This window comes from Canis lupus, chromosome 27 (assembly GCF_011100685.1).
Source record: "Canis lupus familiaris isolate Mischka breed German Shepherd chromosome 27, alternate assembly UU_Cfam_GSD_1.0, whole genome shotgun sequence".
Classification (NCBI taxonomy): Eukaryota; Metazoa; Chordata; class Mammalia; order Carnivora; family Canidae; genus Canis; species Canis lupus.
In genome coordinates, this window is record NC_049248.1 from 27,995,874 (window position 1) to 28,009,580 (window position 13,707).

The 13,707-nt window shown below is 38.0% G+C and overlaps 1 protein-coding gene across 1 annotated transcript in view; it reads right to left on the reverse strand.

Annotated features, from left to right (window-relative positions):
- Positions 1-13,707, reverse strand: part of OVCH1 (ovochymase 1) — a 52,798-nt gene that overhangs the window by 9,076 nt on the left and 30,015 nt on the right. The window contains 5 exon segments of the mRNA XM_038577916.1: positions 1,507-1,602; positions 1,930-2,086; positions 9,940-10,091; positions 12,948-13,143; positions 13,599-13,671. Coding sequence (XP_038433844.1) covers positions 1,507-1,602; positions 1,930-2,086; positions 9,940-10,091; positions 12,948-13,143; positions 13,599-13,671 — 674 coding nt within the window.

Genomic DNA, 13,707 nt, shown 5'->3' on the forward strand with positions numbered 1-13,707 from the left:
CATCTTGCTGATTTCAGTACCCATATAAATGATGAGCCCAGCACTGGAGTTTTTTAATTTCTCAACCTCTTTCCAATGATTTTGTTCTCCACCAGACCTCAGCCACCCAACCCAATGGTCAACTCCCAGGGATGTGGTCTCAGCAATAACACCACCTTCTATATCTCACTTTCAAGCACTGCTCTCTCCATCCACAACCTTCTATCTTCTCAGCTCCCTCCAATGCTCCTTCCACTTTTTGAGACGTGCTATTCATCTTCCCAACCACTTTTCCTTTGTCCCTAACTCTCTCTCATCCTCATTCACTCTTTTCCTAGCTTAAATTCCAAAATACATCATCTTAATCCCTTCCTACTACACAATGCCTTCAACACCCTTATACTCTTGCATACTTGGGAAAATCCATTCTGATTGAATCTACTCTCCCATCTGTTCTACATATATGTGCTACCCCTCAGTGTCTCCAGAAGAAAACATACAAATAAACTGGTCAGTCTCCCTATAAATTCATGTTATTAATCTCAGAGGCTTTTATGTTGCCCAGCAATCCTACTACATTTTCCTAGTACATGCACTTTGTCACTTTTTTGAAGAACTATTTCATACTTCTTCTTTTCTCTTAAAACCCTCAAACCCTCTTCAACAATCCTGCTTCATCTGGTAAGTATATAGAAGCAATTAGAAAATTGCCAGAAGCTCCCATCTCCACATATACAGCATAAGTCTGTCTCCCATCCAGCAACTATGGATGAATTGCACTTTGCTCTTCTCTGAGACCAACCTCTCCTGCTGAACACAAGATCTCATCCCCTCTCTCCTACTGAAGGTTATCACTCTAGCAATTCCCCCTGTCTTCTGTAGCCCCTTCAACCTTCCCCCACCTCTTCTAGTTGCCTACTGAGCTTGATTGTAGGTGGGGTGGATGGGGGTAGAGACGATGAGAAAGAAGATACTGTGACCACCTGGAAATAAAGAATGATGACATTATAGAACTTTCATCTCCCTACAGGTCTATTACAGACTTCTAATTCTCCAGCTGCAGTTTCATTTTAAATAAAAATAAAAATCCCATTAGCAAACAGACACTGACAATTGTGGGAGAATTATAAATGACTAACACTGATGCTAGTTGTAGTTCTCTCTCTCTCTCTCTCAGGTCCTCACCTACCCAGATATCTGAAAATGTAAGGACCTTTAATTATGTAGGAATAAACAGGTCAGAATAATTCTTTCTATGCACTCCTTCAAAATTCAAATCCAGGAACTTGTTCACAACCACAGGTTTGTTTTTTTTTTTCTTTACCTGCAACAGCTGTATCTGTGGGGGTAGAAAAGAAACCCAGATGGTCACAATGACAACACTCCTCTCCTTCAGTATAAACTACTAGTCAGAATGAAAACACAGGGTTTATCCTATTCCAAAGAAAATTAGTGAACATAGACATGCAAAGCTTTTTGCTAAATTCTTACCTGCTGAATTAATTGGATAACATGAACATCTATTACCTGGTCCAAATGCATTGTCCGTTGAAGGCGTGAGTGGTGGTAACTGTTGCCTTGTTAAGGTTTTGCTTTCATTATTTATCTGAAGTGAAGCAGGACCTGTACCTGGAGAGAGCATGTTAAAAATAAATCAAGATGAAAGCCTCAAAAGAAAATGTAGTCTATATCAAAACAGCTTTTGTCAAAAGAAAATGCAAATCTAGGATTATAGCAGCCTCAGGAAAAGTTAGTTTTACTCTCTCTGCTCAAGGGAGAATGTTTTCTTACAGAATTTTAATGTGCATTTTAATGTTTTAGAAACTAAAATAAATGAAATACTACTTTATGTTTTTTTCTTTCATAATGCTGATTTCTACCACACTCACTTCTTGCAAACCTACTCTAAAGAAAGAGGAATTGTTTTTATAATATCTGAAAAATATTTACCTTTCATTTTGAATTGGATCCAGTCCAAGAAGACACTCACCCTGGCAAGTACATCTGGCTTCCTTGGCTGGGCACAGCCAGCTTCCCAGCTGACAATGTCATATAGGACAAAGGGACCTTTTTCACGTCTACACACTAATGGGCCACCACAGTCTCCCTGAAACACCAAGAAAATATGTTCTAAAAATTGCTTTAACCAGAGCTTCTGCCTTCAATTTTGGAACAGGAATAATCAATAATTTATTCATAACACATTTCTTTAATGAAAAATGTTTATACTTCATCAATTTGTATACCTTTGAGTCCTTAAACTCAAATAAGTAAAATCACAAAGATATTACAACGGATACCACAGAAATACAAAGATTCATGAGACTACTATGAATAACTATACACCAAAAAATTGGATAACCTGGAAGAAATAAATAAATTCCTAGAAATAAACAAGCTGCCAAGACCAAATCATGAGGAAATAGAAAATCAGAACAGAGCAATATGAGCAAGGAGATTTGAATCATTAATCAAAAACACCCCAATAAAGCAAAGCTCAGGACCAGATAGCTTCACTGGTGAATTCTACTAAACATGTAAAGAATTGACTTCAATTCCCAAACTCTTGCCAAAAATTGAAGAGGACAGAACACTCTAAAATTATTACACAAGGTCAGAATCACCCTGATATCAAAGCCAGGTAAGGACACTACAAGAAAACTACAGGCCAAAATCTCTAATAAGCACAGATGTAAAAATCCTCAACAAAATACTAGCAGACTGAATTTAATAGCATATTAAAAGGATCATACACCATGATCAGTGATGCAAAGATAGTTCAACATATATAAATTAATGAATGTGATACATATTAATAGAATGAAAGTTTAAAATTCATGTTATCATATGAATAGTACAGAAAACGTATTTAACAAAATGCAACATCCTCTCATGATAAAAACTCTCAACAAATTGGGTATAGACAGAACATACCACAACATAATAAAGGTGATATATAACAAACCCATAGCTAACATCATACTCAATAGTGAAAAGCTGAAAGCTTTTCCTGTAAGATAAGAAATAAAAACAAGTATGCCCACTTTCACCATTCCTATTCAATATAGGTTTAGAAGTCTTAGCCAGAACAATAAGGCAAGAAAAAGAAATAAAAGGAAGGAAGGAAGGAGTAAAGCAGGAAGCAAGAAGTAAAACTGCCTTTATTTGTAGAGGATATGATCTAGGAAAATCCTAAAGACTCCATCAAAAACTGTTAGAACTCATAACAAAACAGAACTAATTAATGAGTACAGTAAAGTTTCAGGATACAAAGCAAACGTTCAGAAATTAGTAGTGTCTCTATACATTAACAAAAAAATGTATGAAAAAGAAATAAACGGGATTAAGGAGGGCACTTACAATGAACACAGGGTGTTGTAAGTAAGTGTTGAATCACTAAATTCTACACCTGATACTACTATCATACTACATGGTAACTAACTGGAATTTAGATAAAAACTTGGAAAGGAAATAAGGAAAACAATCCTATATACAAAAACGTCAAAAAAATAAAGTGCTTAGGAATAAAATTAACCAAAAAGGTAAAAGATCTCCACACTAAAAACTATAGACAAAATAAATTGATAAAGATACAAACATATGGAACACATAATCCTAATTTCAAAGATCAGAAGAATCAATATTGTGTCCATACTACCAAAGCCACCAGTAGATTCAGTGAAGTCCATTTCAAAATTTCAATAGTATTTTTCATAGAAATAAAAAAAAATCCTAAAAATCATATGGGCCCACGAAAGACCCTAAATAGCCAAAGAAATCCTGAGAAGGAACAAAGCTGGAGACATCACATTTCCTGATTTGAAAATATGTTACAAATCTATGGTAGTCAATGCAGTATGATACTGGCATAAAAAGACACATAGACAAATGGGCTAGAATCATAAGTCCAGAAAAAACCTAACATATGCAGTCAACTAATATTTAACAAAGAAGAAAGAATACTCAATGGGGAAAGGATAATCCCTTCACCAATGAAATTGGGAAAACTGGACAATAGGTAGAGGAATGGAATTGGTCCCTATTTTATACTACTCACAAAAAATTAAACTTGAAATGAATTAAAGACATATATAAAGCTACAAATGTAGAACTCCTAGAAGAAAACATAAGGATAAAGCTCCTTGGCAACAATTTTTTTTTATATGAAACCAAAAGCACAAGCAACAAAAGAAAGAATCAACTAACTGGAACTACTGAAAGTAGTTGAAAGTAAAATGCTTAAGGCAAAAGAAACGAAAGCAAAAATGAACTATTGGGACTTCATCAAGATAAGAAGCTTTTGCACAGCAAAGGATACAGTCAACAAAACTAAAAGACAGCCTACAGAATGGGAGAAGATATTTGCAAATGACGTATCAGATAAAGGGCTAGTTTCCAAGATCTATAAAGAACTTCTTAAACTCAACACCAAAGAAACAAACAATCCAATCATGAAATGGGCAAAAGACATGAAGAGAAATCTCACAGAGGAAGACATAGACATGGCCAACATGCACATGAGAAAATGCTCTGCATCACTTGCCATCAGGGAAATACAAATCAAAACCACAGTGAGATACCACCTCACACCAGTGAGAATGGGGAAAATTAACAAGACAGGAAACAACAAATGTTGGAGAGGATGCGGAGAAAAGGGAACCCTCTTACACTGTTGGTGGGAATGTGAACTGGTGCAGCCACTCTGGAAAACTGTGTGGAGGTTCCTCAAAGAGTTAAAAATAGACCTGCCCTACGACCCAGCAATTGCACTGTTGGGGATTTACCCCAAAGATACAGATGTAATGAAACGCCGGGACACCTGCACCCCGATGTTTCTAGCAGCGATGTCCACGATAGCCAAACTGTGGAAGGAGCCTCGGTGTCCATCGAAAGATGAATGGATAAAGAAGATGTGGTTTATGTATACAATGGAATATTCCTCAGCCATTAGAAACGACAAATACCCACCATTTGCTTCAACGTGGATGGAACTGGAGGGTATTATGCTGAGTGAAGTAAGTCAATCGGAGAAGGACAAACATTATATGTTCTCATTCATTTGGGGAATATAAATAATAGTGAAAGGGAATATAAGGGAAGGGAGAAGAAATGGGTGGGAAATATCAGAAAGGGAGACAGAACATAAAGACTCCGAACTCTGGGAAACGAACTAGGGGTGGTGGAAGGGAAGGAGGGCGGGGGGTGGGGGTGAATGGGTGACGGGCACTGAGGGGGGCACTTGACGGGATGAGCATTGAGTGTTATTCTGTATGTTGGTAAATTGAGCACCAATAAAAAATAAATTTATTATAAAAAAAAGAAAGTAAAATGCTTGTATATATCAGAAGAATCAATCAACAAAATAAAAAGGCAACCTATGGGATGGGAGAAAACATTTGCAGACCACTTGTTTGATAAAGGGTTAATATCCAAAATATATAAACTCATACAAACTGATAACAAAAACAATGTACCCTAAAAAATAGGCAGAGGATATGAATAGACATTTTTTCCAAAGAAGACATACAGATGGGCAACAGGCACATGAAAAGATACCCAACATCACTGATCATCAGGGAAATGCATATCAAAACTACAATGCGACGTCACCTCATACTTGTTAGAAGAGGTATCATCAAAAAGACATAAAAAAATGTTGGCAAGGATGTGGAGAAAAGGGAATCCTTTACACTGTTGGTAGAAATATAAATTGGTACATCACTATGGAAAATAATATAAACATTCTTCAAAAAGCTAAAAATTTACTACTATATGATCCACTTCTGAAATACACCTCAAGGAAATAAAAACAGGTTATCAAAGAGGTGTCTGCACTCCCATATATATTGCAGCTTAATTCACTATAGCCGAGATAAGAAAACCTATTTTTCTGTCACAGGATAAAATTAAAAATATATGATATTTATAAAAATATGGTATATATATGAAATGGTATAAAAATATGGTATATATATATATACATATACATGTATATATATATGAAATGGGTTATTATTCAGCCATGAGAACAAATAGAATCCTTCTCTTTCCAACAACATGGATGGTCCTTGAGGACATGATACTAAGTGAAAGGTCAGAGAGCAAAAGACAAATATTATATGATATCACTTATACTTGGTATCTAAAAAAAGCTGAACTCAAAGGAACAGAGAGTAGAATGATAGTTACCAGGGAGTGGGGGATGGGGAAAATGAAGGAGATCTTGGTCAAAGGGAACAAAATTCCCATTATAAGATGAACAGTTCTGGGAATCTAATGTACAACATGGTGACCATGATTAACAATACTGTATTATATATTTAAAAGTTGGTAAGAAAGTAGATCTTAAGTGTTCTCACCACCAGGAAGAAATGGTAATTATACGAGGTGATGGAGGTGTTGATTAACTCTACTGTGGTAAGCGTTTCACAATATACAAGTGCATCAAATCATTACACTGTATATCTGAAACTTACACAATGTTATATGTCACTTATCGCTCAATAAAGCTATAAAAAGCCTATCAGATTTGCACTTTAAGGCAGCCTTTCTGATTTTCACTCTCTTTTTCTTTGACAGAAATGTATTTAGACTCAAACTAAATCCTTTGTCTTCTGATAAAAAACTGAGCTTATGACATTTGATGTAGCTATTTATTTTATATGAAGAATTTCACAGAAGAAATCCTCAAGTAGGAACAGGGAGACAGATTCCCTAGTCTGTAATGTAGAACAATTAACATTTTCTCTGGATGTAATTTTTCTCCACATGAAGTAAGGTTATACTTAAGACTTCTTTCCAGTTTGTAAGTGGTCTGATGTGTCAAGTCAGGTTTATTTTATCTTTACATTACTTATTCACCTGGTACCAATGTATACCAAATAAAGAATTTTTCTTGCAATTACAAACATCCCATGATCCAGAAAGTGTCTGTCTAATTCATCTTTTATCGTCAGGGTCTATCATAGGGCCTACCATATGGTAAATATTCACTAGGTAAATGGTACCTATTTATTTTCAAAAAATTATTCAGTGCCTACTGTGAGCTAGGCACTCTAAGCAAGAGAGTATAAACAAATTAGATGGTGATAATAGCTATAGAGAAAATATTCAGAGCAAAAAGTAGAGAATAAAGGCAGGCAGTTGTGTGTGCTTACATACCCGTGTAGGTGTATGTCATTTCAATAACATTTGAGCTAATACACAAAAGAAGGAGCTGGGTTTTCAAAAGCCAGGAGGAATAGCATTTTATTCAGAATTGATATCTGGGCTAAGTAAGGCCCCAAGTTAGGCAGGATGTGGTGACTTGTTATGGTCAGAAAGTAATCAGTGTGGCTGAAATATATAAGCAAGAGAAGAGAAGTATGAAATAGATTCGAAGAGTCCGCAGGAACAAGACATACACCACTCTGTGAAGACAGAGATCACCTTATAGGTCAAAGAGCTCAACATTTTAAAAACAATCTAGGATGTGTTGTGAGCAAATAATAGGATTTTTTTTTAAAAGATTTTAATTTATTTATTCATGAGAGACACACAGAGAGAGGCGGAGACATAGGCAGAGGGAGAAGCAGGCTTCCGGCAGGGAGCCCGATGCAGGACTCCATCCCAGGACCCTGGGATCACGACCCAAACCAAAGGCAGATGCTCAAACACTGAGCCACCCAGGTGCCCCCAAAGCATAGGGTTCTACACTGCATCTCTGAAACTCCGTATTTCTGCATTCCAACATTCTCCTTCACCTTCCTGGATGAGAAATTACATTACGCAGGTCCATTACCTCTGAGCACAAACAGGAGGGTAAAAATCAACTACTTGATAGAAATACCAGAGTCCACCTTATCAGAGTTTCTGAAGTCACCTTGTTACTAATCTAGTGTTCTTTAGCTAGCCACATTTCTTAGCCAGAATCTCAAATTCTACTTTCATCCCCTTGTAAATTTGGTTGTGCTGCAAAGGGACAGTTGGATGTCACTGAAATAAATGCCCACCAAGATCATGATATTTGGGTCACCTCTGTCATGGACCTAATTCCCTCCCAAATTCCCCTTCGCTTTCTTGATATCGAGTAAGGTGTTCCCTTAAAGTCAGATGCTGTCAAACATGACAGAGACAACAGAGCCATTTGTGATTTCCTTGATTTGAAGCAGAGAGAAAAACCATCCCTCAAAAGGGGAAGAATGACCACATTAATTCAGAGCACTTTTCTATTTGATTTTTATAATATAGCATTTACGTCTTCTAGCAAATGGTGTGAATGCCCATCCCATATTCATAAAGTCTTTCAGTCCACATCCTAGCACTGGGTCTGAGGGCTCTTCCCCTCCTCCACCACATTCACAAGGCAGGCCAGAAGTGTGAAAAGTGCAGCAGAGGGATCAACAGACCCGTTCCCCAGCAGCCCTCAAACTATGGCTTCGGGGAAGTTGTTATATAAATATCCCAGTTCCCTCGCCCCTTGCATGGGACAAATATGTTGCGTGCATTTTACACGTTGCAGGATTAAACTCAGTCCCCTTATTGTGGTAGCTGACTTAACAGCACATCTCACATTTCCTGTCTTCCCTTCCCTAGACCACCCTCCTGACTTTCCTACCAGCGATGTCTGCACTTCCTAAATAGACCATCATACTTGAATCTTTGTCTCAAGGTCAGCTTCTGAGAAATACAAATTAAAATACAGAAAACAGAATCTGAGTAGTACTTGATACCACAAAAGGGTTTAACCACCAGAAACTGATATTCAGTGTCAAGAGGGGACTTCCTTCCTTCTCGCCTCACATTTTCACAGGGAAGGACTTCTACATCAATTAATACCAAGTTTTCTCCTACTGGTTGTTTCTTGATTAAGAGGAAAATGATCAAAAAGCAGCACAGACTAGAGATTCATCCTTTCTTCCCTCTGTATTCCAGACCAGTATGAAATGATAAATCTAGAGAAGTATATCTGCCCTGAAGACCCAAATGTTTCTATTTAGTAGGCTGCCTCAAATCCAGACTCAATCCACCTTCAACATTTGTTGAAGGTGGGTTACAGAGTATCAAACACCCTTTTTGGTTGTATATCTAAAGTCACATTCGTCACTTGGCTTTCAGGATATTAAAGCTGGTGTTTTACAATCCATTTGTCCACACTTTCTTCCCTTGGCTGATTTGAACTTGCCGATAGCACGCTTGTCCAACTGACATGTGAATGTAACTACACTGCTTTTGCCTCTAAGGATCTCTGAAATGAAACTATTGTTTTGTAATTTGTTTTCCACTGCACTGCAAACCATCTTTTCAAAGTTTCTCATTTTTCCTGATTATTTTATTTTAATCTGTGGTAGAAAATTAAATGTGAGCACATAGGAGATTAGTACTAATTTAAAACAATAAAAACCTTAAGTCATAAGTAGGATATGCTGATTTAGAATCCTTCTTTGGGGCAGCCTGGGTGGCTCAGCGGTTTAGCGCCACCTTCAGCCCAGGGTGTGATCCTGGAGACCTGGGATCGAGTCCCATGTGGGGCTCCCTGCATGGGGCCTGCTTCTCCCTCTGCCTGTGTCTCTGCCTCTCTCTCTGTGTCCCACATGAATAAATAAATAAAATCTTAAAAAAAAAAAAAAAAAAAGGAACCCTTCTTTGCTTCTATCTCTTTTCCCAGAGCCTTGCATCTCTCTGAACACATCTTCCTGCCCACGGCCCAGTTAACAGTGTTGCCATGCCCTGTGTTCTCATGGGCTCCTCAGTCCCCTCCATCTGCTTTTCTGGCTCTTGGCTGTTTTTACCCTCCCTCCATCTCAGCAAGTTTGGAACTCACTCTTCCTGCTGTCTTGCTGGCCCTCCTGGAAGGGCATGGCGTGGTGCTACCAGGCACAGGGTACAATGGTTACCTGTGCTTCCAAGTGTCCCCTCCCGTCCAAGGAGAACCTCCAGCAGATGCCTGGATCTTCCTCTGCAAAATCAGAGTCTTCTCACCTGACAGAAATCCTTCCCTCCAGAGACTGCAAAGCCAGCACACATCATCTTCTCTGTGAGCCCTCCTGGGTGAGAGGAGTAAGTGTGTTCACTGACCTCTCCTTCTAATATGGGCACCTGAATCTGCTGTAAGTACCTTGCGAGGCCGCCGTCTGCTTAAGACACAGATTCAGAAAGACAGCTTCATAATGAAGTAAACAACAAATTATGTTAAAAAAACATATATAAGTTCAGACTTGCTCTGTACTAATATAATTGCAATCATTCGGTTTCACCTGAGCTGATATAGAATACTGAATCAAAAAATGTAAGTGTCAAAAAAAAAATAATAGGTCTCATTGCAGGATGTCTTCATTTTCAAGCATCGCATCTTTGTAAAGGAATACATTGTCAGGAGAACAACACCAGAAACTTTTTTTTCCCCTAGCTTATTTGTTATTTAAAGTTTAGTGTTTCAAATATTGCTACATAAGAATTCAGAAAGGAAAATTCAGCAGGATATAAATCGGTATTATATAGGATTTATGTGATTATATGTTTTTACACAGTATATTTATATGTAAAAATATATTATAAATGTGACATGTTTATACGATTTCCTAATAAAAACCAAAATTATATTCCTTTTTCCTCCTTTGTCAAACTGGGACTCATCTCAGCACCAATTTAAAAGAACTAACAATGAAGGCTATAAGGCTAGCAATGAACACTAAAAAAATGCATAACTGACCCTCAGGCAGGCCTGTATGCACATGTATTCTACATAACTTATTCTATCATTTTGGATTCATGACTGACAAAAAAAAATAGCTAAGTCTAGTCTTATAAATTACCTGACATTTATATAGTACTTTCATATTACTCCAACCCAATAATACAATGTTTTGAGGCAGGTTGTTCACATACATGATCACACTGAACTCTGAACTCACACACGAAAAAGCCACAGTTCTGCAAATCTGATCTCACAGCCCCTGAGGGTCAGAACTAGTAGTTAGGCTGAGGCTCGACTCTAAAGCTTGTGGGTTTTTTTTTAATGTACTCATCGAATACATAAATAAATTTAATGTACTTAAAATCCTCTTTTCAGGGACCATCCCCACCCCTGTTCTTTAACCATGTCTTAAAATTGAGAACTCATTTTCTCCCAGATTGGAAGAATGAATTCATCTTTCCTAAGACTGTAGCCACATCTCAGTTGTCTGGTGGTCATGGAGGTGGTGACGGTTGAAGATATCAGAGAATGGGTGCATTTATTCAAGGGCTTGGAAGCCAATCAGTCAAAAACATATTTATTGTTTACTCTATGCCAGGTAAACTTCTAACTCTGGGGGAGGATGGTGAATTAGAGACCTGCTGCCAAGAGGTTTCCACTCTAATGCATGACACATGGAGAATGATTTTTTTTATTTTAAAGATTTTTAAAATTTATTTATTCGAGAAAGAGAGCATGAGCAGGAGCATGTGAGCTGGGGGAGGGGCAGAGAGAGAGAGAGAGATCCTCAAGCAGACTCCGCACCAAGCATGGAACCCAATGTGGGGCTTGATCCCAGGACTCTGAGATCATGACTTCAGTTGAAACCAAGAGTTGGCTGCTTAACCTGTGCTACCCAGGCTCCCAGGAGAATGATTACATACACTAACATCATGTACATTTGAGCGCAAGGAGATAAAACTGGGTCATGCAGGAAGTGATGGAAGGGCAGGCCTGCTGCACCAAAGTGAAATGAAGAGGGAGTGCTGCTGTTTAAGCATCAAGCAGAATGATGAAAACACAGCTGGGAGAAGTGCAAGGGTGTTCCAAAGCTTCAGAAAACAGAACAGGTCTTGTGTTTAAGAAAGAGAAAGAAGACCACAATGCCTGAAGGGGACAAAAGGAGGAAAAGAAGTTGGAGAGGTAAGTGGAGGCCAAATCACATAGAGTTTCCCAAGCCAGACTAGCAGTTCAGATTTCATTCTAAATGTTAAAAAAAAAAAAAAAAAAAAAAAGCCATTTGATGATGATCGGCTGAAGCATGCTGATTTTATTTTATTTTATTATTATTTTTTTAGCATGCTGATTTTAAATCTTAGCTTTGATATTTATTAATTATGGGATCTTAGCAAGTTATCTAATCTTTGAGCCATAACATCCTCATCTACAACATAGGGAGGATAAAATCTCCTCATATGGTGGCTGTGCAGATCTTAGGAAAATTAGAGAAATGTGATTTGGTTGCAGGTAGCACAGAAAGCTATGATCACGAGCACTGTACACAGAGATAAATTCCCCTCTCCTTCAAGCTCGCAGATTCCAAATAAAGGACACAGAAACAGAAGGAAAACAGAAAAGCAAATGATCTTGCACAGTGAAAAGAGGCAAAACATAAACATGAACCCACTTAGATCTGTCAGTATTTTGCTTTGGCTCTAAGAACTCTACTATAAAAAAAAACCCAAACCAAACAAACAACAACAACAAAAAAACAGAGCTCTACCATCTAGCCCAGGGGTCAGCAAACCAGAGCTAGTAGGCCAATTCTGTGCCAACCCCTCCCCAACCCCTCCAACCCTAGGCTCATTTAGTATAATCTGGGAACTAGTGATGGTTTGCACATTTTTAAATGTTTTTTTAAAATCCAAAGAAGAATGTTTTGTGGCACGTGAATATTATATGAAATTAAAATTTCATAAATAAACCTCTACTAGCACACAATCCAGTCTGTTACATACGTATGTCTGTGACTGCTTTAGACGATAATAATTAGCAGAGTTGAATAATCGTGACAGAGAACATACGGCTTGCAAAGACCAAAAAACTTACTATTTGGCCCTTTACAGATCTAACCTACCTGTAATTAGTCACCCTAAAGGAAAAATATAAAACAGTTCATTCTCTGATCATTCATACTTAAATAAGACATGGGTTCTATGTTTCAGAAGGAAGAAAGGCTTGCCTGATATCATTTCCATGCCAAATTTTCAAAATTAACAACTGGTAGTGACATTTATATGGAAGCAATGCTTACCTTCACTAATGCTTCCCCATCCAGTCACAGCACAGATCTCAGAGGAAAAGAGCAGCTCCATGCTTTGTGGGAGACACACTGGCCTCACAGCGGAGTTGAACCCCCGAGGAGAACTCAGTTGTATCAGGGCGATGTCAGAGGCACAGCTCTGCCTATCAAAGTCTTCATGTACCATGATGTGTTTTGCCCTTCTCACCTGGATCAGTGGCGAGCAAGTGAATTAAAAGCTAAAGCCAATGAGTCAAACTACTTCCTTGCATAATAGTCCAAAATAAACCTTAAGTCTCTACATTTCCATATGTTGGCAATGAAGGGGACTCCGTGCTGAATTTAAAAGGGCTGAATTTAAAACAATCTCTGTTTATAATTTGCAGGAGGCCATGATCCACGTCCTGAGGACTGACAGTTCTGGAGAAACCAGGCTATGTGGACCTGGGTATACAGACCTGAACTTGTACTTCCTGACCTACCGCACTTAATTATCTGATTAAACTCTGATCTCAGACTGAATCTTTAAATGTTGGTATAAATAGTAAGTATAAAGGGACATTAGGAGATGAAATACTAATTATATAATTTAGCTAAAGGTATTCCCCAGCATGTGATGACACTTAGAATACAAGCAGAATTGTCCTTAAAAACATTTCTCACCTGCTCAGTTGGTTCCTTCAGGGTTCTATCATGGTCCCCAGCAACAATGGTCCAGAAGAGTGGATTATTTTTCCTGGAGAAAGAACAATGACAAAAGTTTGACATGAAG